The 20,792-nt window shown below is 37.1% G+C and overlaps 1 protein-coding gene across 2 annotated transcripts in view; it reads left to right on the plus strand.

Annotated features, from left to right (window-relative positions):
• Window positions 1-1,757: 1,757 nt before the first annotated feature.
• Window positions 1,758-20,792, plus strand: part of Styx (serine/threonine/tyrosine interacting protein) — a 34,399-nt gene continuing 15,364 nt past the window's right edge. For both annotated transcript variants that reach the window (XM_020160059.2, XM_074067954.1), the window contains exons 1-9: window positions 1,758-2,158; window positions 10,812-10,844; window positions 12,374-12,427; window positions 16,410-16,507; window positions 18,548-18,608; window positions 19,066-19,102; window positions 19,451-19,490; window positions 19,571-19,621; window positions 20,507-20,579. In XM_020160059.2, coding sequence (XP_020015648.1) covers window positions 2,102-2,158; window positions 10,812-10,844; window positions 12,374-12,427; window positions 16,410-16,507; window positions 18,548-18,608; window positions 19,066-19,102; window positions 19,451-19,490; window positions 19,571-19,621; window positions 20,507-20,579 — 504 coding nt within the window. In that variant the 5' untranslated portion in view covers window positions 1,758-2,101. The remainder of the gene's footprint in view (window positions 2,159-10,811; window positions 10,845-12,373; window positions 12,428-16,409; window positions 16,508-18,547; window positions 18,609-19,065; window positions 19,103-19,450; window positions 19,491-19,570; window positions 19,622-20,506; window positions 20,580-20,792) is intronic.

Below are 20,792 nucleotides of genomic sequence, written 5' to 3' on the forward strand. Positions count from 1 at the left end.
TTTGGTTCTTTAGCAAGTAAACTGTTTACTTGTAGATAACCCATATGAAGTTGTAGTTTAAGATAGTAGGTTTTAAATTTTATATTAAAATAATCCCCACACTTGAAGTTCATAAAATCATCTTACTATATGCCATAGATGTATGAGGATTTCTCTATATATTCTTCCAGAAAGTATTTACCTACTCTTCACTTCCTGTGATTAGGATATTTGATAGTTAATTGAAAAAGTATGTGCACATTCATAACCTTTTAAGGTTATATTTAAATAAAATTAAAAGTAATATTTAATAGTTAGTAAATGTGACTGGTTTCTTGCCTTATGTGAGACAATAGTTCCCTTTTGAGAATGTATGGTCTTGATACTTTCCCAGAAAAATCCTCTTACATACATACACAATTTTGCATATACTATAATATAAGGAGATTTTTTTCCCCAAGCTCACCCTTGGACTCTAAATTATCTATAGATAACAAGCTAAGTAATGTTGATGTCAGGAATATTCGAAACAAAAGTTCTGTAACCTACAAACAATTCTTTCTAATTTCATTCATGGCAATAACAGTTTTAATGAGTTACATAAAGGAATCCTCATTGTGCATCAGTAGAGACTATTTTATAATTAAAGGTACTGTGGGAAAAAAGACACTCAACTTCAGTTTCATCAAAACCAAAGACCCAATTATATATGACCTGGCTAATTTTACAATCATTCTTCAAATTAAAAGCATACTAGTAGAGCATTCTGTGCCTTTTATAATAATTTTTGTTGTGTATTTTAAGTTTTAAATGTGGAGAATTGTTTAGTGTTAGAGAACATGGAGTGCTTGAGCTGGCCATCTGGTTCTCGCATTTCTGAACAGTTCTGTGAGTGTTGGCCATGCATTACATATGACAATATTAAAAAGTATAGAATGTGAAGAGAGGTCTAAGTCAAATACCCATTGTGACTCTTTCATTTTCGTCTATTATAATTTGCATTTAGATAATGCTTTTTTACTATTGTGCTGCTGGGTTTTTGTTTTGTTACTTTTTTAAGAATCAGTTTGATGTAGAATTCTTTTGAATGTGGTTTCTCCCGCTTGTTAATTTGAGTTTTTTCATCTGTTTAAACACAGAATAATAATAGTATCTTCCCGGGCCCAGAGAAAGTATGTATTAGCCTTTATTAACAATACCCTAATGCGAACTACTTTTTTAAGAAGGTACTTGGTAATTCATTGTTATGTGGAAATTGTAATACAAAGGGAGAAATCTTGAGTATAGTGTTGAATTTAATGAGTAAGTTATCAGTTCCGTTTCTGATGACTTTTTCCTGTTATTATCTTGAAATTTTCTAAGTAATCTAGACTGAATTTTATCCCAAGTATTCTTAGAGGTCTGGTGCTTCGGTTTCTTGTTCAAAGGGATGGGTGTGTCATTTCCGTGTAGTAACATGCATCTTAACTCTTCCTGCGGTTTGGGTCATAACTTCACAGATTACACAGAATTTTGAGCGGGGACGTCAGTTTCTGTTGTGGAGGATATTTTGCCTGTTTGCTGTCACACTGAAAATGGTATCTGCGCCCTCAGGCCCTCCACTGCCTTCACTAAGACCTCCTTTCTCCCTCTCCCGCCGCAGCCCCACCCCCTTCTGCTCCGGTCGAGGCTCTGCCCCCCGCGCCTGCGCTCTAGCGTAGGGGCGGGGCGGCGGCGCGCTGACACCTGGCGGCGGCGGGGGGGGGGCGGGCCGAAGGCGAGCGTGGGTTGGGATTGGCTGGGCCGGCGTGTGTGAGGCAGCAGGAGGAAGGAGGGGGACGGTTGTAGGGCTAGTGCCAGTGCCGGAGGCTGGACTGCCTGAGGGGCGCGGAGACTCGGCGGAGGGAGACGGCAGCAGCATGGCGGCCGGGTACGAGCTGCCGAACCCTCCTCTTCCCCGCTGTCTCCGCCGTCACCACCGGAGTCGCTGGGATCCTCTAGTGTGCGTGTGTTCGTTGTAAGCTCGCCGCCCGCTCGCCAGCTTCATCCACCGGCCCTCCTTCCTTTTGCTGCCACTGCCAGCCCGAGGGTCGGGCCGGTTGGATCGCTCCCCACCCCACCCACCAGCCCGCAGGTCCAGACCATGGAGGACGTGAAGCTGGAGTTTCCCTCCCTCCCACAGTGCAAAGACGACGCGGAGGTGAGGCTCCCGCGCTGCCACGCGCAGGCCTTCCGTGGTGCCTGCGGCCGAGGGGGTGACCCTGGGCCCCCGTCGCAGCTCCGCCTCGGCTGGTCGGAGCCCCGCTGCCCGTCGAGGGCATCCCGGGACCTCGGGGCGGAACCTGGCGCCCGGCTCTCTCCTTACTCCGGCACGAGCCTGCAGTTCCTGGGGTGACCCTCTGCCTTCGCGTTGGGGGCCACCTGGCCTGAGGGTCGCCTTTGATTTTCAGAGCGCTCGGAGCCGAAGTAGCTTTTCATCTCAGGTTGACGACCATCCGCTCGTGAGACACATGGCCCCACATGTGGGGGAGACTGGGGCCTGAACTTGCGAGTGCGCCCTCCAGTAACGCCCCGAAGTTTGTTGTTGTTGTTGTTGTTTGCTTTTAGGCAAAAAAAGAAATGCTGTAACAAAGCTAGTTCATTCTAATATGAATTTTTTAATCAGAAATCTTGCCTTTTGGGAGAAAGTTAATATTGAGAGCAAAATTCTTTATACCTCGGCCTCCTGGAGTTTTGATTCGTTTTTTTTACTTCACCTTGTTTCTTTTGCCTAACTTTTGTACAGGGAGTTTTTTTCGTCTGCTGCAAATATTTTATGGTGTTGGAAACTATTAAGTTAGAGTTCCCTGTAGACTAAATTAGGAACGGGACAAGAATACTCAGTTATGCTTTCTTTAATAGGACCAAGAACGAGGTCTAAACTTTGTAGTTTTAAGTATCTTATTGGGAAAACTAAGCCCCCCTTTTTAGGAGACTATTCAGTTTATTCTAAATATTTTATTGAATATCTTCATTTGGGGTTTACATTTTTTTATCTGAAGGGCTCCTTTGTGGTAATAATGTGAGACTTGTATATATTTTTAAAGTAGAATCGTAAATAAGAAAAATTAATTTATACATTTTCTCTTTTTTTTGGCAGTACTAGGATTTGAACACAGGATCTTAGTGCTTGTTAGCCAGATACTCTACATTTGAGCCACGCCCCCAACCAGGAGTATGCTGTTAACGTCGTCAAAATAATTCAGTAATTTTTGTAGTGTAAGCAACCTTAGAAATAACATAGAGCGTTCCCAGTTCATTTTCAAGAAATTGCAGTTAGAATAAGTTTTTCCTCAAGCTAATGCTGTACTGCAAGACACAGGAGGGCACTGGAATCCTGAACTTGATTCGTTGTTCTAATACACCTCAATCTTTCCCTTCCTAATTTTTAAATTCTAGCTTAAAGTTTCCTGAAACTTTGCATTTGGTCTTTTATTGTGTATGTAGTATGTCTAATCTCTACAAAAATTCTTACTGAGAATATATGAAAACAGACCCTGTTTTTCTATCAGTAAGTCGAGGTTTCCTCTTACATCAAGCATTCCTCCAGTGGACACCAACTGGGTGTCCCATAATTCCATTCCATCTGTCACTACGAGAATTAGTTGGATTGCCCAAGTCAGCGGTTCAATCTCATAAGACTGTCACTTCTCCACACTTCAGATGTCAATGGCTAGTAGTGTTAATCTGCTAGTCTGGCTCACAGAACTCAGAAATGAGTTTACCAGTTTATTATAAAGCATGTTACACAGAATGCAGATAACCAGAAAGAAGAGGTACATTGGGCAAGCTATGGGGGATGGGGTTGGTAGAGTGGCTCAAGCAGTAAGAGCACCTACCTCACCAGCATGAGGCCCTGAGCTCAAACCCCAGTGTGGCAAAAAAAAAAAAAAAATTTACAAAACTTAATCTTCAACTCCCTCCCACCCCCACCTCACCCCTATTCCCAGAAGTCAGTGGATGAAGCTTTAAATTCTAATCCTTTAATCACCTGGTCTTTCTGGTAAACAGACCTACCCTAAATCACTAGTACCCTAAACTTAATGTGATTAAAAGTGGTTCATTATGAATAACAAAAAAATGCCCCTATCAGACAAAGCTGAGTTCTGTGACAGGAACCAGGCTAAGAACCAAATATTTCATATTTTGTACTATAGGGACAAAGAAATTACCGGAAAAATACCTCAGTTCTTGTGTTCAGCAGGAAAAGAGTTGAAGTAAAATGCAAAGATACAGCCAAAGTAAAGTTTAGTGGAAAAGGAATACACTTTCAATAGATTGAAAGCAGGTAGAGTAAGAATGATGATTCAGGTTTTAGAGTTGGTGTATTTATTGAGGAACTCTTACCCTCAAGTCTGTTTGGCCCCTGCTATAGGTTCCTGGATTTTGGTCTTTGTCTCGTTAAATTAGAAAGATTACCTGCATAAACTACCAGTTTCTGCTCTGACAGAGAATTTCTGTGTGAAATTCTTAAGTTTTTGCACTATGAGATGTCTAGGGTGCAGCTCTTTGTCTTGTTAAATTTAAGAGATTACCTGTGTAAACTCCTAGCACCAGGCCTACCTGATGTTTAGGGTGTGTTACTTTTGAATGAAGAAAGGAGTAAGCTTTAGGTGAGTGGCTGACTTCAGAGCATCCTCTGATATCCCCTGGCCTCTAGCTACTTGATCCTAGTAGAGACTAGTCATCTGTGGAGTTGGGGAGTTTAGTTAATGATGAATTTTCTTTTTTCTTGCACTGCTTATTTCTAAGTCAGGTAATGCTTAAAGCCTAGTTGAATAATAATACAATATTGTCCCCTGAAAGCCAACTGAAGGCCTTATTTTGTAGCACTGAATGTTTGATCTCTTGGTTCCAAGTAATAAAAAACAACTCAGACTAGCATAAGCAAGCAAGGAAAAAAAAAAAAAAAAGTAACTACTGAAAAGTAGTAATATAAGCAAATCTCAGGGAGTTAAAACCCAGGTGTTATGCTGCATCATAACTTCCTCTGGTTACATGAATTCCAGTCTGAATCTCCACTTTTCTTTCTCTCGGCCATCAGTAGTTCTGAGGTCATAGCCTTAAAATACTTGCTTATGGAAGTTGAAAGAGTTTAAAAGCTAGAAGATTGACTCAGTTTAGGTCATGTGATTCAGACACCATAGACACCATAGCCAGGAAAGGATGAATATATTGAGAGGACCTGTCTAACTCATATTCCTTGCTGAGGGGTGTAAAGTTTACAACTGGTAGTGCTCCCACCATAACCTTAAGGGCATTTCCACAGATGGAGGGTGCTTCCTGGGCTGACAAAACTTAAATGGAGGCCATATAATAAACCATTTAACAGGGGATATAGCTAATCATAATAAACTGACTAATGGAATAATGTTAATTTTCTAATTTCCAGTGAGATGTGTAGCATCAGATGGTCTTGTAGTTTAGGGTGAACAGCCAGTACTGTTTGATTCCACATAAGAAGAGCCAAAATACAATCCAAATCTTCCTTTGGTAAAAACGAAATTCAAGCAGAGATTTGGGTGAATGCTTTTAATGATCAGTGTGATCGGTCTGATAGTTTGGTAGTTCTGCTGCCTCTCCAAGAATATTGCTTCCAGAATAATTGAAATGCTGGTTGGGCATTCTTCATAGAGGACGTATTAGCTATACAGTTCACTCACTTTGCCAAAAAGATTGTCACTTCTCTAAAATTTTTCTATGATTCTCCATTGTTTTAAGTTAAAACCCTTAATACTGTCTTCAGGTCTTGTGTGATCTGGCATCTGCCTCTCTCTCTCTACCCTTATGAGCAGCTCTTTGCCCATACTCTCTTCCCTGTGTGCCTAGGACTTGCTTCTTAATTCCTGGAGTGCTTTAATTTTTGTCCTATCTTCTGCCATGGCTTCCAGCACCCTTCACCTAGTTAACTACTTAATTGGGCTTAGAAAAGCTTTCCCTGTTTTTGCCAACTCTTACCCTTCTCCTTGCTCCCAGACTAGTTTAATCCCACAAGTACTTTAGCATTTGGTACTTTTATACCTACCTTTATAAAAGTTGCCATTTATACAATTTTTAGTCATTGTCTGCTTTCCATGGTAGGCTAACTCTTTCATAAGAGGACTTAGTTGTATCAGTTCCTGTCTGATTTGCCAATACACATAGTGTCTGGCATATAGCATAAAATTAATAAATGTATATTGAAGTAATGAAGATTCTTGATTGATTTTGATAGTAGAATCTTACTTGTGTCAAGATACCAGTAGACTTTCATATGTGAAGGAAGACAAAAACAGAGCTTGTAATAATCATTTTGTGTGTGTGTGTGTGTGTGTGTGTGTGTACTAGAAATTGATCTCAGGGCAAGGTAAGTACTCTATCACTGACCTGTAATTCCCAGGTGTTGATTTTTTGTGGCATGGTCTCTCTTTGTAGACCAAATAGGCCTTGAATTTGAGATCCTCCTGCCTCTGCTTCTGAGTGCTGGGATTACAGGCATGACCATCAAGCCTGCCTTATAATATCAGGTTTTTTTTAGCTTGGATCACAAGTGCCCACTAATTACCATGCCTGGCTTGTGGAAATGGGATCTCCTAGACTTTCCCCTTAGGCTGGTCTGAAACTATGATCCTCCCAGTCTCTGCCTCCAACTTAGGTGGGAGTACAGGCATGAGCCAGCACACTTGGCTCTATAATGCACATTTTTAAATAAATTAGTTTTCTATTTAGATTGGTGTTATAATTAAAAAAATCAATGTACCTCGATTGTTGTTCAACAATTTCAATGTTATTCTTTTGGTTCCCAAACAAAATATATCTATTATTTCTGACTAAAAAATCCCTCTTCTAAGCTCTTTGATTTAAAGTGGTACTCTTCAGTCCTGGCTATAGAGTAGAATCACCCAAAGAGCTTTTAAAAATACCCATGCTTGGGCCCCACACCACTGATTCTGACTTACTTGGTCTGAATGGGTGTAGATGATACTAATGTGCAGCCAGGTTTAAAAATCACTGATTTAGAAGCCTCTTACTTGAATGAATCCTCTTCTTCCTCTCCATGTCCTCGCAACTCTTATTATTTTTATTTTAGTGGAAAAATCTCCTTTTGTCCTTTGGTTTAAGCACAAGCTCAGCTAGATATGGAAACAAAAAAAAAGGACTTATTCTGAAAAGTTCTGCCTAATTTGGTAGAACTACCAAAGAGATTATAATACCAGTTTTTCTATTCTATGAAATGTTGCAGCACAAGTCAGCATTCCCCCTCTACTCCTGAAAAAAACCAAACCAAAACAAAAAATGAGGAAAAAAAAGAAAGGCTTATAATACCAATTTTTAAATTTTTATTAAAAATTAAATCCCCAGCTATATAAAATGTGTATCTGTCTTGAAATTTCTAAAAGTTAAATGTGTTAATTCACTTGTTCTGATAAGAATTAAATTTTCACTTTATCTATACTCTTCATTGGTACATTTATTTGAAGTCATTGAATATTTTTGTGAGATTGTTTTCAATCCTTCAGTTTTAAAACTCATGTTATTTGATATTTTTAAGAAGAGAGATCTTGAATGATGTTTTAGCTCATGTCAGTGATTAAAGAATTTTCACTCACGAATTATTTCTATCAGAAGTAGGGTGCGTCTCATAACTAGAGGTATTTTGGCTTATCTGGCTTGCTTTTCATTTAATAAATATGGTTGGGCTGCTTGGGTAATCAGTAAGGCTCAAGAAAGTGATTCTAGTCATTAACTACAATAGTAATTTAAAAGAGAGTTTACGTTAGTACTACAGTCTCAAAAGGGATGGATTTTGGAGCAGCATGAGAATGAGTGTAACAGAAATCCAGGTGTAGTTACATACATATGTAATCCCAACTCTCAGGAGACTGAGGCAGGAGGATCATGAGTTCGAGCCAGCCTGGGCTACATAGCGAGACCCTGACTTTAAAAAAAAAAAAAAGAATGAGTATAATGGGATGGGGGTGTAGCTCAGTGGTTAAGTGCTTGCCTATAGTATGCATGAAGCCCTGGGTTCAAGCCTTAGCACCGCAGGGAAGGGGAAAAAAAGTATGATTAAGAGAAGAATTAGGCATTGAGAGACATGTTGAGACAGGTAACTGTCTCCTAGAATAAGACTGAGCAGGAATTATAACCTTTAAAATACTGATCCAGTATGGTAAAGGTGGATCAGTAGACAGGACAGGTTCAAGGTTTGTTCTGCAGGTCAGTATCATATTTGGATGTTGTAGTCCGTTTTCTTTTGCCAATAACTCAATACCACAGACTGGGTAAGTTCTAAAGAAAAGAGGTTTATTTTTGCTCATGGTTTGCAAGACCACAGGGTCAAGGGCCTGAATCTTATCTGTCCTGTGAATAGGGATAATGTCCCATTCTCTCCTACTATATGGCTTGCCTTTTGCTCCTGTAGTTAATTTCTGTATTTGTATAAATACAGAAACAGTCCTTCATGTTCTTCTGCCTACAACCTTATGGGAAGATTGAAGTTTCTTTGGAGTACCTGATTTTGCTTAAAAATTTAAGTATAATTAGCATTTTTATCCTATATTTTCGTATTTGCTAATATAATCTTTTGGAAAAATACACAGTCCTGGAAAAAATTTTTTTGTTCTGGGGCTTTGAGTTTCTTCCAGCACATTGTGAAGTTGAAGAGTTCAGGAAATGCCACTCAGAAATATGTACCTTTAGTATATTGATTACTTTGAACTTGAGGCACTTGAAAAATGGCAGTTGTGAGGAGACGCTTTTTTTGAACCCCCCTTACTGCCTGCAGAAAAGTCCTCCAAAAGGAGCTCAGTTCCCTCTTAGGGGGTTTAATCAACAATGGAAGATTAATTTATACATAGGAGAGCAGAAGTCAACACCACACCCAGACAAACTTTTGTCATTAACTACCATCTGTTCTAAGGCCCATTTATCTTTCTCAGTATTTACTTTTCTAAGTTCCTACCTCCCCCTCTTTCTTCCTCCCCACCTCCTCCCCTAGGCCCTCTCTTCCTCTCTCTAAGGGACAGGGTTTAGACAGGGTCTTGCTATGTTACCCAGGCTGGGGTTACAGGTACATGCCAGCTCACCTGGTCTAAGCTTCTAAATCTCACTGGTGTTTACGTGTGCACGTAATAAATTTGCATGCCTTTTCTGCTGATCACCTGCCCATTGCCATTTTATTTCATAGCTTTATTTATCATATCCTCAGTTGGAAGGGAGAAAGTCTCCCTTCCCTACACAAGTATTCCCCAGAATATTTGTGCACCATCCATCTACATGTGTTCCCCTGCTTTGTTTCTTTTATCCCACACGGTTTAATGATTTCATTTTAGGTAAGCTCGGAAGTACATATTTCTTTTCTTTAATTGCTTTTCTTTTTCATAACTTTATAACAGTTTGCTTCAGGAAGATAAGACAAAGAAAAAGGCAAAAAGTTCCATAGAAAAGCTCTGCATTATGCACATCTGTTGTGTCGGCGTTCTGTGTAAGGCACTGTGCTCAGTATTAAGGGCCCCATGACTGAAAAGACAAGGCCTTTGGTTTAAGTTTTTAAAAAAAATCTCTATATTAAAAAGAGTAACATAATAAAAAGAAGTAGGAAAACATCCAGTTGGGTTACATTTCCCCTTCATCTGGCTTACAAATTATATGGTTTTATTCCAGTTCGTTACTCCTCCTGAAATATTACTGAGCTTTTGTGCAGTTAATCTTTATTTAAATATGTTTTGCCATAAAGTTCCTCTTCACAGTGAAAGACTATATAAGTGTAGTGATTAAGAGCATGTACTCTGGATTCAGTTTACCTGGACTCAAAATCAGGATTCTTTGTTCTGAAAATAGAAATATGAAATAGACACAATGATAGTACATTTTCTTCAAAGAGCATCTTTTAAAAGTTTCTTTAATAAGCTTTTCTGGTACTGAGTCTGTTTTTGTGTGAAAGTGTCTTTTATTTTATTCTTTGTTCTTAAAAGGTGATTTTTGTCCTAACCCATCTTTTTTTTTTTTTTTTTTAAACGGGACTGGAGTTTGAACTCAGGACTTCACATTTGCAAAGCAGGCGTTGTACTACCACTTGACCATACCTCCAGTCCATTTTGCTCTGGTTATTTTAGAGATGGGTCTTACAGACTATTTGCCCAGTTTCGCCTTCAACCACTATTTTCACAACTTCACAATCTCAACCACTATCTTCACAAGTAACTAGGATTATAGGCATGAGCCTCCAGTGCCGGTCTTAGCACATATTCTTGAGTTATTTTACCTTGCTACTTTGAATTATTCCTTTCTTGATTCCATTCTTGCAAAGGTAAATTTTATGGAGTGCAATGCACAGATAATGTATTACTGAATGAGTTTTGATAAATATACGTTAGCAACTGCTATATCAAGATGAAAAGAGCATTTTTATCAATATAGAAAAGTGTCTCACATCCATTTCTGGCCATTTCCTACCCCATTCCACCCAACAACAGGCAAACAATAAACTGATTTCTGTCACCAAGCATATTTACTGTTTCGTGTATTTTTAAAATTTTGTTATTTTATTTTTGTGGTACCAGGTACTGAACCCAGGGCCTCATACGTGGTTGACATACACTCAGCTATACCCCTAGCTTTAGAAAATGTTCTTAAAATATATAATTTTTTTGCTGGGGCTATAACTCAGTGATAAAGCATTTGCATAGTATGTCCAAGGCCCTGCGTTCAACTCCTAGGAATCAAAAAAAAAAGTATAGTGTAATAATTTTTTAAATCCCATATTCTTGTACGTCACATCATTATGACATTTTTCATGTTACTTACTTTTATTCTTTTGTTTTTTTTTTAAGGAGTGGACCTACCCTATGAGACGAGAGATGCAGGTATGACTGCCTTTTATTAGTTCAAGGCAACCCCACGTCATTATTATTAAATAACATAACCTAATTTTACAAAGGATTTGAGACCTGTAGGGTCATGAGCTGTAGGTTTATCATTATTTTAAGAATGAACTGTCTTAAATATTTAGGTTAAGAATTATAGATACACTTACCCTAACTTGAACATTACACAATGTGTGTAGATAGCACAGCATCACATGGTGTAGGTACTCCAAAGATATGGAAACTTTCATGTATCAATTTTTTTTAATATGAGAAATGAATTATTTTTCTTTCTTTGATTAGATTCAGGAATACTGCATGTTTGTGCCTAAGGAGTCACTTTCTTTTTCCTCATCTGAAAAAAATGGGATATTTTATCTGCATTCCTTTTGAAAGCATTGCTTTCTCTGTCCAGTTTAAATTCCAAAGAATTGATTGTAAAGTAAATCTGACTTTTAAGTAGTTGTTCATTTTTGTACCTGATTTCCAATTGACATTCATAGCCTAAGTCATCCACAAGAGTGAGTTGAATACTTCCAGTTTGGAATTAATTCGTTCCTTTTTTGCATTCCTTACCATCTGCAGTCAGCTCTGCTAGCTTCAGGATCAAGCACTGTCCTAATTTCTAGAAATTCCTTAACTTGTAAAGGTCTCCTGTCACAAAGGCAATAAAAATGGGGGTTTAATAAAAACCCCCATTTAAAGACACATGAGCTCATATCAGACATTACTTGGTACTATGGGAAGTGCAGAGATGATGAGAGATTACCAAGAGAAATCCATGCCATTGCAAATAGTTATAATTAGTTCTTTTTACTAAAGGTAATATTTGTCATCCTGTTGTGATTTGTTCTCTTTGTTTTGGGGAAAGGTTTGCTTTTTTCTTGAAGCTCACTATAGCCCCAGGCTAGCTTAAACTCAAGATCCTCCTGCCTCAGCTTCCCATGTGTTAGGATTATAAGCATGCACTACCACTCTCAGCTTTTGTGCTGTTTTTCTTTTCCTTCTTTTTTTGGGGGGAGGGTGGCACTGGGGTTTGAACTCGGGCCTCACACTTGAGGCATGTGCTCTACCACTTGAGCCACTCCATCAGTTTGTACTGCTTTTGATTTGGCTGAATAAGGTTGTGTGTATTTGCAAAGGGAGAATTTTCTTTATGCCTGTTTTATTTCTAGACTATAGCAGACAATAGAAGTACAGTTAGAGAAGTCTTATTAATTGAAAAGGCAATAGTACAAGGTACTTATTCTGTCAAAACCTTATTAAAAGCACTGTAGAAGTTTAGATAGCGGACTTTTCAGAACTATATGTAAACTTAGAATGTCTCACTTGATAATTATAAAACACACCTCCATTTTTCTTTCCAATCATTTGTCAGTGCGCCTAGGAAATGCTTCCTACATAACAAACTTTCAAGCAAATTACGATAACGGTAACAGAAAAAGTTCCACAAATCCAGTTAGATAGCATATATTTGGTATAGGTTTAAGTTGCTGATCATAAATATATACATATATTTTGTTTTTTAGGAAATTTTACCTGGACTGTTTTTAGGCCCATATTCTTCTGCTATGAGAAGCAAGGTATGAACTTTAGGTTAAGTTCTCCAAGAGACTTTAGTAACCAGTTTTCTCAGGTAAGGTTTTTAGTAGTAAGAGTTTTATTTTAGAGCATATTCACAAATCCTATGTGTTCACAGTAATTGTCATTCCATAATGCCTACTTCTTTTCCAGTTTTATTTTATCTTAATATTTTGTTCATTTTTGACAAATAATTTTTATCAGGTGTTTTTCTTTTGACAGTATTGGGGTTTAGGCTCAGGGCCTTGCAGTTGTGCCCAGGAAGGCCCTGTACCACTTGATCTGCCCCCAGCCCTTTTTTTTGCTTTAGTTATTTTTGATAGGGTCTCATCTATTTCCCACATAGCTGGGATTGCAGGCGTGTACCACACCATTATTCTTGGCTTATTTGTTGAGGAGGAATCTCACTAACTTTTTGCTTGGGCTGGCCCCCTGGTCTCAGCCTCCTGAATAGCTAGGATTACAGGTATAAGCCACCACACCCAATTCTCTTTTCCAATTTTACTATACCAGTAGTACTTCTCAAGTGTTTTACCATAAATTATAAGTTTTGTAATTTATTTTTCTCCTGGAATCCATGTATTTGAAAGATTTGCCAATCAAAATGACCTTATTTACTCTGTAAAGTATTAGATATCTATAATTGTTAGGCATAGCTTCTGAACTATATGGAAATACAAGTTAACCTTTCTCTATCAAGGATAAGAGTGTGTGCTTTTTAACTGAAAGCTACTCATTTTAAAATTTTTTTCTGTTTTTCCAGACTTGAGGTGTGAGTCCTTCAGGTTGGAAAGCATTGTACTATGCAAATCCCATGTAGTCATACTGTAATAGACTTTTGTAGTGGAAATGGAAAGATCTCATCTACTGTACAGAGCAATGTTTTTGCCACTCCTAGAAGATACAGCTTTATCAATTACGACAATAGTACTAATTCTTTTTGCACTATAATGTGAAACATCATATAAAAAAATCTTTTTCCAATTTTCTGCTTGTTGAGAGGTCAATATACTCAGGTAGTATCTGATATCTCCATTGATATAATTTGTACTTGGAATTTTAAGTGATTTGGAGTTTTTAAAAAGAGTCATTCATCTTGAAACCGGAAGGTTTTTTGATGGTTGAGGCATGACTAAAGTAACCTCAGTTATTTGGATGGCTGACCACTGGGTTGGAAACAAGGAGTTGGTAAAAATTCACAGGGAAATAGTAAAGCAGATAATATAAATGTAGATGTGACTTACTCTGTAAAAGACAAATGTAAAAAAAGTTACTGCCAAAGCATGTAGCACTTGCCAAATACTGACTTTCAAGATGATTGTAAACAATTTGCTTTTTAAATTCCCACTGCACTGTCTCCTCAAAGCTGCTGATTGTTTGTTCCTTTCTTTGTGGTAGTGGTGGGGGGTGTCAGTGCTGGGGTTTGTACTCAGGGTCTTGTGCTTGGTAGGCAAGTGCTGTACCACTTAAGCCACTTCACTAGCTCAAAGCTCATTCACAGTTTCACCATCTTATTTGACTGAAAAATAAATAGCTTATATGGAGTATTTTATATTTTCTACACTGAGTCACCATAATACAGCCCAAACTTCTTTCCATATCATCATCCAAAAAATATACCTTTTAACAACAACAAATAATAATGGAGATAAAGAAAATTCATTTACTTAAGTATCTCTCTTACTGCATTCAAGTACAGTTTAACTAAAAGGGATAAGTTTATTTTATATAATTTTTATTATGTTTATGTTATATATAGTTATAGATCATAATTTCCTTTATGTAAGCAAATCCATTGGAAAGTACAAAATATTCTGGTTGTTGTCAGAGTTTCATTTTGATAAGATTTGCTCTACTTAATCTAATGTGCCTTCAAAGCTCATTAATATTTTTTAGAAGTTTCATTTGCAGTTTCTCACAATAATATGAGATGTGAACATTCTATCTAGATTAGCAAGTATAAATGAAGGAATAAATGTTGAATTAATTTTTTGGGGGGGAGGTGTTGGTACAGAGTGAACCTAGTGCCTTGCACATGATAGGCAAGTGTTCTACCACTTGCCATGACCCCAACCATTTTATTTTGTGTTTTGTTTTTGAGACAGGGCCTTACTAACTTTCCTGGGCTAGCCTTGAACTCACCTCCACCTCCAGGGTAGCTGGAATCACAGGCCTGTGCCATCACACCCAGCTTAATTTTGGAGGTTGACATAAATGTGAATTTAGAACATTGGCTAATTACTAATCCTACCAAACCCTTACCTCCTCCTCCTTACTCAGGATGTACTCAGAAAATACAAAGATAATTTAATCTGTGCTGACATAGACAGTTTGCTGTAGAAAATGACATTTAAAACTTTTGGAAACCAAAATTTCCTACTTAATTCGGGCTATTAAAATACCTGAGTTTGGCTATCACAATTGTGGACACTGGGGAGTCTTGAGATCAGGTTGTCACCATAATCCAGTTCTAGTGATAGTCCCCTTTTGGCTTGATTATCAGTGTCTACCTACTGTATCCTCACATGTCCAATAAAGCAAGCCAAGTTCTTATCTCTTGTTTTTCTTGTAAGGGTCCTAATCTCTCATGGCGTTTCCTCTCATGACCTCATTTAGACCAAGTTTGGTTTAATAAACTTCCCAAAGGCCCAACCTTCAGGGTTCAACTTAAGAATTTGGAGGGGGGGCATGAGCATTCAGTTCATAACACATATAAATTATCCTTTGACTTCTCTTACAAATTATTAATACTGTTCTGGACTATTTGATGCAGAGAGTGAGAATTAAATATGTGGAATATAGACATCATGGAAAATTCAAGGTTATTAATTCTGATCTTCATGCCAGTATGATTTACTCATTTACTGAACACTAATTATTGAACTTACCTATATTACCCATTTTTTAATTATTATCTTAGTAATTGTCACAACCACTAAGTTAATAAGTAGTGTTTTCCCCATTCTCATATGACAAAATTGAGCCTCAGAGCACAGGATTTCTAGTGTAGGATCTCATGATGCTAAACCCCATGCTTTTAACCACTGCACAGTACTGTTTCCCAAGTAGATTGTCTTTTTTTTTTTTTTCAGTGCTGGGGCTTGAACTCAGGGACTACACCTTAAGTCACTCCACCAGCACCAGCCCATTTCCTCAGCCCCCCACAACCCCCGCCATGGGTGTTTTCAAGATAGGGTCTTGTAAACTATTTGTCCAGGCTGGCTTTGAACCAGGATCCTCCTGATCTCTGCCTTCTGAGTCACTAGGATTACAGGCATGAGCCACCAGGGACTGGCCTAGGTTGTCTTTCAGGTCTCATCAAGCTCTAGAATTACAGCTTTTAAAAAACCTTGTTAGGCGCCTGGGCAATGACTTTCACACCAGCAAGTGCATGTGAGGAGATCTCCATCATCCCTAGCAAGAAGCTCTGCAACAAGATCAACGGCTATGTCACGCATCATATGAAGCTGATCCAGAGAGGTCCCATGAGCGGTATCTCCATCAAGCTGCAGGAGGAGGAGAAAGAGAGGAGAGACAACTATGCCCTGGAGGTCTCAGCCCTGGATCAGGAGATCATTGAAGTTGACCCTGACACTAAGGAAATGCTGAAGCTTTTGGACTTTGGCAGTCTCTCCAACCTGCAAGTCACTCAGCCCACAGTTGGGATGAATTTCAAAACACCATGTGGAGCTATTTAAATCTTTCTACTGAGATGTAATATTTTCAATAAACCCAGGAACACCCAAAAAAACAAATAAGTAAATAAAATAAAATAGCTGTGTTAGCCTTTAGAGAATAGTTCGTGTGTTACTCATGAATCATAGAACTATCTTACTGATCACTCCAGGAAAATCAGTATGGAAGTAGCTTTAATCCTCTGTACTTAAGGCTCAGATGTGAGTCTTGTGTATTTTAGACATCTGTTACAGTAAGCTGATGTTTTGAATTTAAACTGTTTCTCTTTACTTCCCCCATTTTTTATAGCTACCTATACTACAGAAACATGGAATAACCCATATAATTTGCATACGACAAAATATTGAAGCAAATTTTATTAAACCAAACTTTCAACAATTATTTAGGTAAGAATTATTGCTATGATTTATTTAAAAATTTTAAGAATAGCAAGCATGAATTATAGTTTTTTATTATTTTTGTTTATAAGATGGGCCATACGGTACATATTATTTAAAATAAAATTTATTTCAAATATGTTCATAATACAAATTTCTAGGAGCTTAAAAGAATGTATCCTGAAAAGTAGGCTCCCAATTGATGTGACATGGTGTTCTCCTCAGGCCAGGCCTAAGCCACACTAGGCAAGGCCCCAACATTCACCTAGGAGTAGAGCTGCTGGATCTAAGAATATGAGCATTTTGCATTTTGATAGATGTTGCAGACTGCCCTCCAATGAGTTGTATCAGTTCAAATTCCCACTATCAGGTGTATGAGAGTGACTCGTCCCTTGGTCCTTCTTCAAGACAGAATCGTAAAGCTTAATTTTCCCAGTGTTGTGGAGTAAAAAATGGTGTTTCATGTAGTTTTGACTTTCTCAACTTGTGATAAGTACAGCTGAACATCTAATATTTTAATATTCTTTACTTTAAATTCATTTTTAAATTAAAGAGTATTTTGTACATGATACAAAGGTAAATGGGTAAATAAGCCACCTCACTTCTTTCCTGGGAAAAGACACCTGCTATTAATGCTTTCTAGAGTTACTCTGTATCTATATAAAAGCATCTGTTAAAAATGTTTTAATGCTCTGGGTTTATTTTTTATAAAAATGAATGCAACCTATAAATTTCCACAAATATAGTATGTAACCATGAAAAAGAATGAAATATGTCTATACGTGTTGATTTGCCACATTCTCCATGATTTATTACATGAATAAAGTAGGGTACAGAACCAGATGTATACTCCCAATGTTTTAAAAATTATCCAGAACAAGTATTTACATTCTTACATAAGCATTAAAAATTCTTGGACCAGCAGACTAGAAACTTGCCACACTTGTTTCTGAGAAGGAAAATTAAGGGTGTAGGATGGTGGAAGAATCTATTTTTCATTGTGTCATTGTCTATAACTTATGCTATTAGAAAAGTCTTAAGGGGTCTAGCTATGTTGCTTAGGCTTCCCCCAAACTCCTGGCTCAGTCTATACTCCTGCCTCCGCCTTTGGAGTAATTGGAACTATTCAAACACTACTGGCATAGTCATTTGCCATCCATCACACTGGGACTTTTTTGTGTGTGTGTGTGATACTGGGGTTTGAACTCAGGGTCTCACATTTGAAAGAAAGTGCTTTATCACTTGAACCACACCTCCATTCCAGATTTTTTTTAATTCTGAAAGAAATACTTTTCTTTTTAAAATTTTTTTAGGATTTTTTTGGCACACAGAAGTGTGTGAACAAACTTGCTGCAGTATCAGTGCTGGCAATATAAATGGGGAGATCCAGATCCAGTGGGGGGATAGTGTGATATGTATGTATGTGTGTTGGATTCCTTTGGTGTATCCTCTGTGGGTTTATGGGAGGGCATTACACACAGGCCACTTAGAGAACAGTCTTCTGGTCTTAAGAAAGTTAATAGAAGCCAGGCACTGGTGGTTCATGCCTGTAATCCTAGCTACTCAGGAGGCAGAGATCAGGAGGATCACTATTCGAAGCCAGCTCAGGCAAATAGTTCTCAAGACACTATCTCGAAAAATACCCATTACAAAAAAGGGCTGGTGGAGTAGCTCAAGGCATAGGTCCTGAGTTCAAACTCCAGCACTAAAAAAAAAAAAAAGTAAACAGAAATAGAGTAAGAGTAAGGATTATAGGCACTTTTTGTCTTTATTATCTGGTCCACTTTGAAGGTTTCTTAATTGCTTGTGATTTTTGTTTTAACCAGATGGATTTTTTAATACTAAGATACCAGATAATGTTACATGTTACCTAAGTCTTTAAGTACTGTGCTCTTAAACAATATAGACTATATGATCCAGTTCTTGGAAATGTGATACTTTGAAAATTATTTTGTATTCTTTTCCATGGTTATTAAGGAATAGTCAAAGTTATGTACTTAAAACAATTTAATCTAAAACTGTGCTTATCGCAGAATATTCTATTTTCAGATATTTAGTCTTGGATATTGCAGATAATCCAGTTGAAAATATAATACGCTTTTTCCCTATGGTAGGTATGAATATTTTAATATTATTTAAATTTTGTTTATGATTTTGACCTCTTTAATATCGTTCTAAACCTTACTACATTTACTTTGTTATGACTGAAGATTGTAGGATTTTTTTTTTAAAGGAGATGAATTATTTTGTAGAAACTTTCAAATTAAATTTTAACTTCTGTATATTTTTAAATTTGTAATTGTATTTGTAGAATATTGGAATTCTTATTTGTTTGTTTTTGAGAGTGGGTCATGACCATGTAGCCCAGGCTGGTCTTGAACACACAATCCTTCGGCCTCAGCCTCCCAAGTACTGGGATTATAGGCTTGTACCTGCATACCTGCAGGAATTCTTGAATTAAGACAATTTTTGTTCATGTAAATTAACAAGAAATTGTTTTTACTGTATTTTATGTTTATGTTAATCTATATAGTTTATTATTATAACACATTGTTTTTTGCCTTTAGACTAAAGAATTTATTGATGGGAGTTTACAAAATGGAGGTATGTAGTGTTGCTTTTATTTAATGTTTTTTTTATATGGAAATGGTAGTCATATATAATAGACTAGTCCAGATTTGTGTTTTTCCCAGCTTTTTTCTTTAGATAGGCTTTTAAAAATCTCCATAGAACTATTTTCAGTTTCTCTGAAAACTTCAGTTATCTTTAAAAATCTATTTATTTTATTGAAAATTATTAAATATCCAAGTGGTATATATATGATATAAAATATCTGTGGTTTGATACATGATTTAAGTGTATTTCAATTGCTAACTCAAGTGTTTTCCTTTGAGAGTAACTATTTCTTGTTTTTGCTTTTTGTTTTTTGGTTTGTTTGGTTTTTTTTTTCAGGAAAAGTTCTTGTCCATGGAAATGCAGGGATCTCCAGAAGGTATGAAGTCAAAGATAATCTTTCTTTCTCTAACATGTAATTAGTGTGTTGTGGTTTCTAACTTTTTTCTCTGTCTTCAGTGCTGCCTTTGTTATTGCATACATTATGGAAACATTTGGAATGAAATATAGGTAAGAATGTACTCTGAAACCTAGCAACCATTTAAATTCTCATTAACCTGAAGTTTAGTAGACATGGTTGGGAGTTTAAAGATACATTCCTTGCTTTTTCATGTAGGCAGGTTAATCCAATGGCTATAATCTCTTAACCCAGTTTATTTAGCTATGACATAGATTTGTTTAGGCTAGTATTTATTTTTGTGGTTTATGGAGCTAGTGCTATTATTATTTTGAGAGATCAAGGTAACATTATAGGTGAATTTAACCCATAGACATCTACTTTCTTGCCTCTAAGGAATTGGTTAGTCTCAGTTTAGAAACTCTTGGACAAAAAAAGGGCTTATGTGTCATATTTTCCTTTATTAATAGTTGAGTGAAAAACTACCTAGGACTTGTCTGGTGCATCTATGCATAATTCAAGATAGTGTTTCTTATCAAAAATCATCTTCTCCAAGCATAGTACTTAGGGTTTTTTTTTTTTTAAGAGAGTGGGGGCTTATGACCTTCTTGACTTGAAGTAAAGCAAAAACCAAGCTAGTGTACAGTATTACCTTTCTCTGTCTTGTAAGAATTAGAAATCCTGTCATCATTAACAGCTTTTATTTCAATCCCAAATAGAAAAGTTTACTTAAAATTATCAGTTCTTAAAGATTTATTTTCCCCTGTACTGGGGCTTGAGCTCAGGACCTCAAGCTTGCTAGGCAGGTGTTCTACTTGAGCCAATCCACCAACCCAAGAAATTTTTTTTTAGTTCAAATGTTTTATTTAATTGAAAAATATTTAAAATGCACTGATGTACTTAGGTAAGTTCCTACTTGATTAATTCTGGTAAACCTGAGATTAATTCATGAAATAATAATTAATGCCATTGCATTAACTTTCTTCCTCTGTTTTCAGAGATGCATTTGCTTATGTCCAAGAAAGGAGATTTTGTATTAATCCTAATGCTGGATTTGTCCATCAGCTTCAGGTACCTAACTTCTCACCTCTTTCTTTTTAAGGCAGTCAAGAGTATAAAGTGTCAAAAATCTTTTGTCTGTATAGCTTAGGTGTAGAATTCACTCTGTAAATACTTAATGTCTCCATAATCTGATTAATCTGATGATTATTCAAGTTTGTATCTCTGTTCAAAAGTATTTTTTTAAGTTGCTACCCAGAAAAAAAAGAAAAAGGAATGTTGTTA

Source organism: Castor canadensis, chromosome 3 (assembly GCF_047511655.1).
Source record: "Castor canadensis chromosome 3, mCasCan1.hap1v2, whole genome shotgun sequence".
NCBI classification, from domain to species: domain Eukaryota; kingdom Metazoa; phylum Chordata; class Mammalia; order Rodentia; family Castoridae; genus Castor; species Castor canadensis.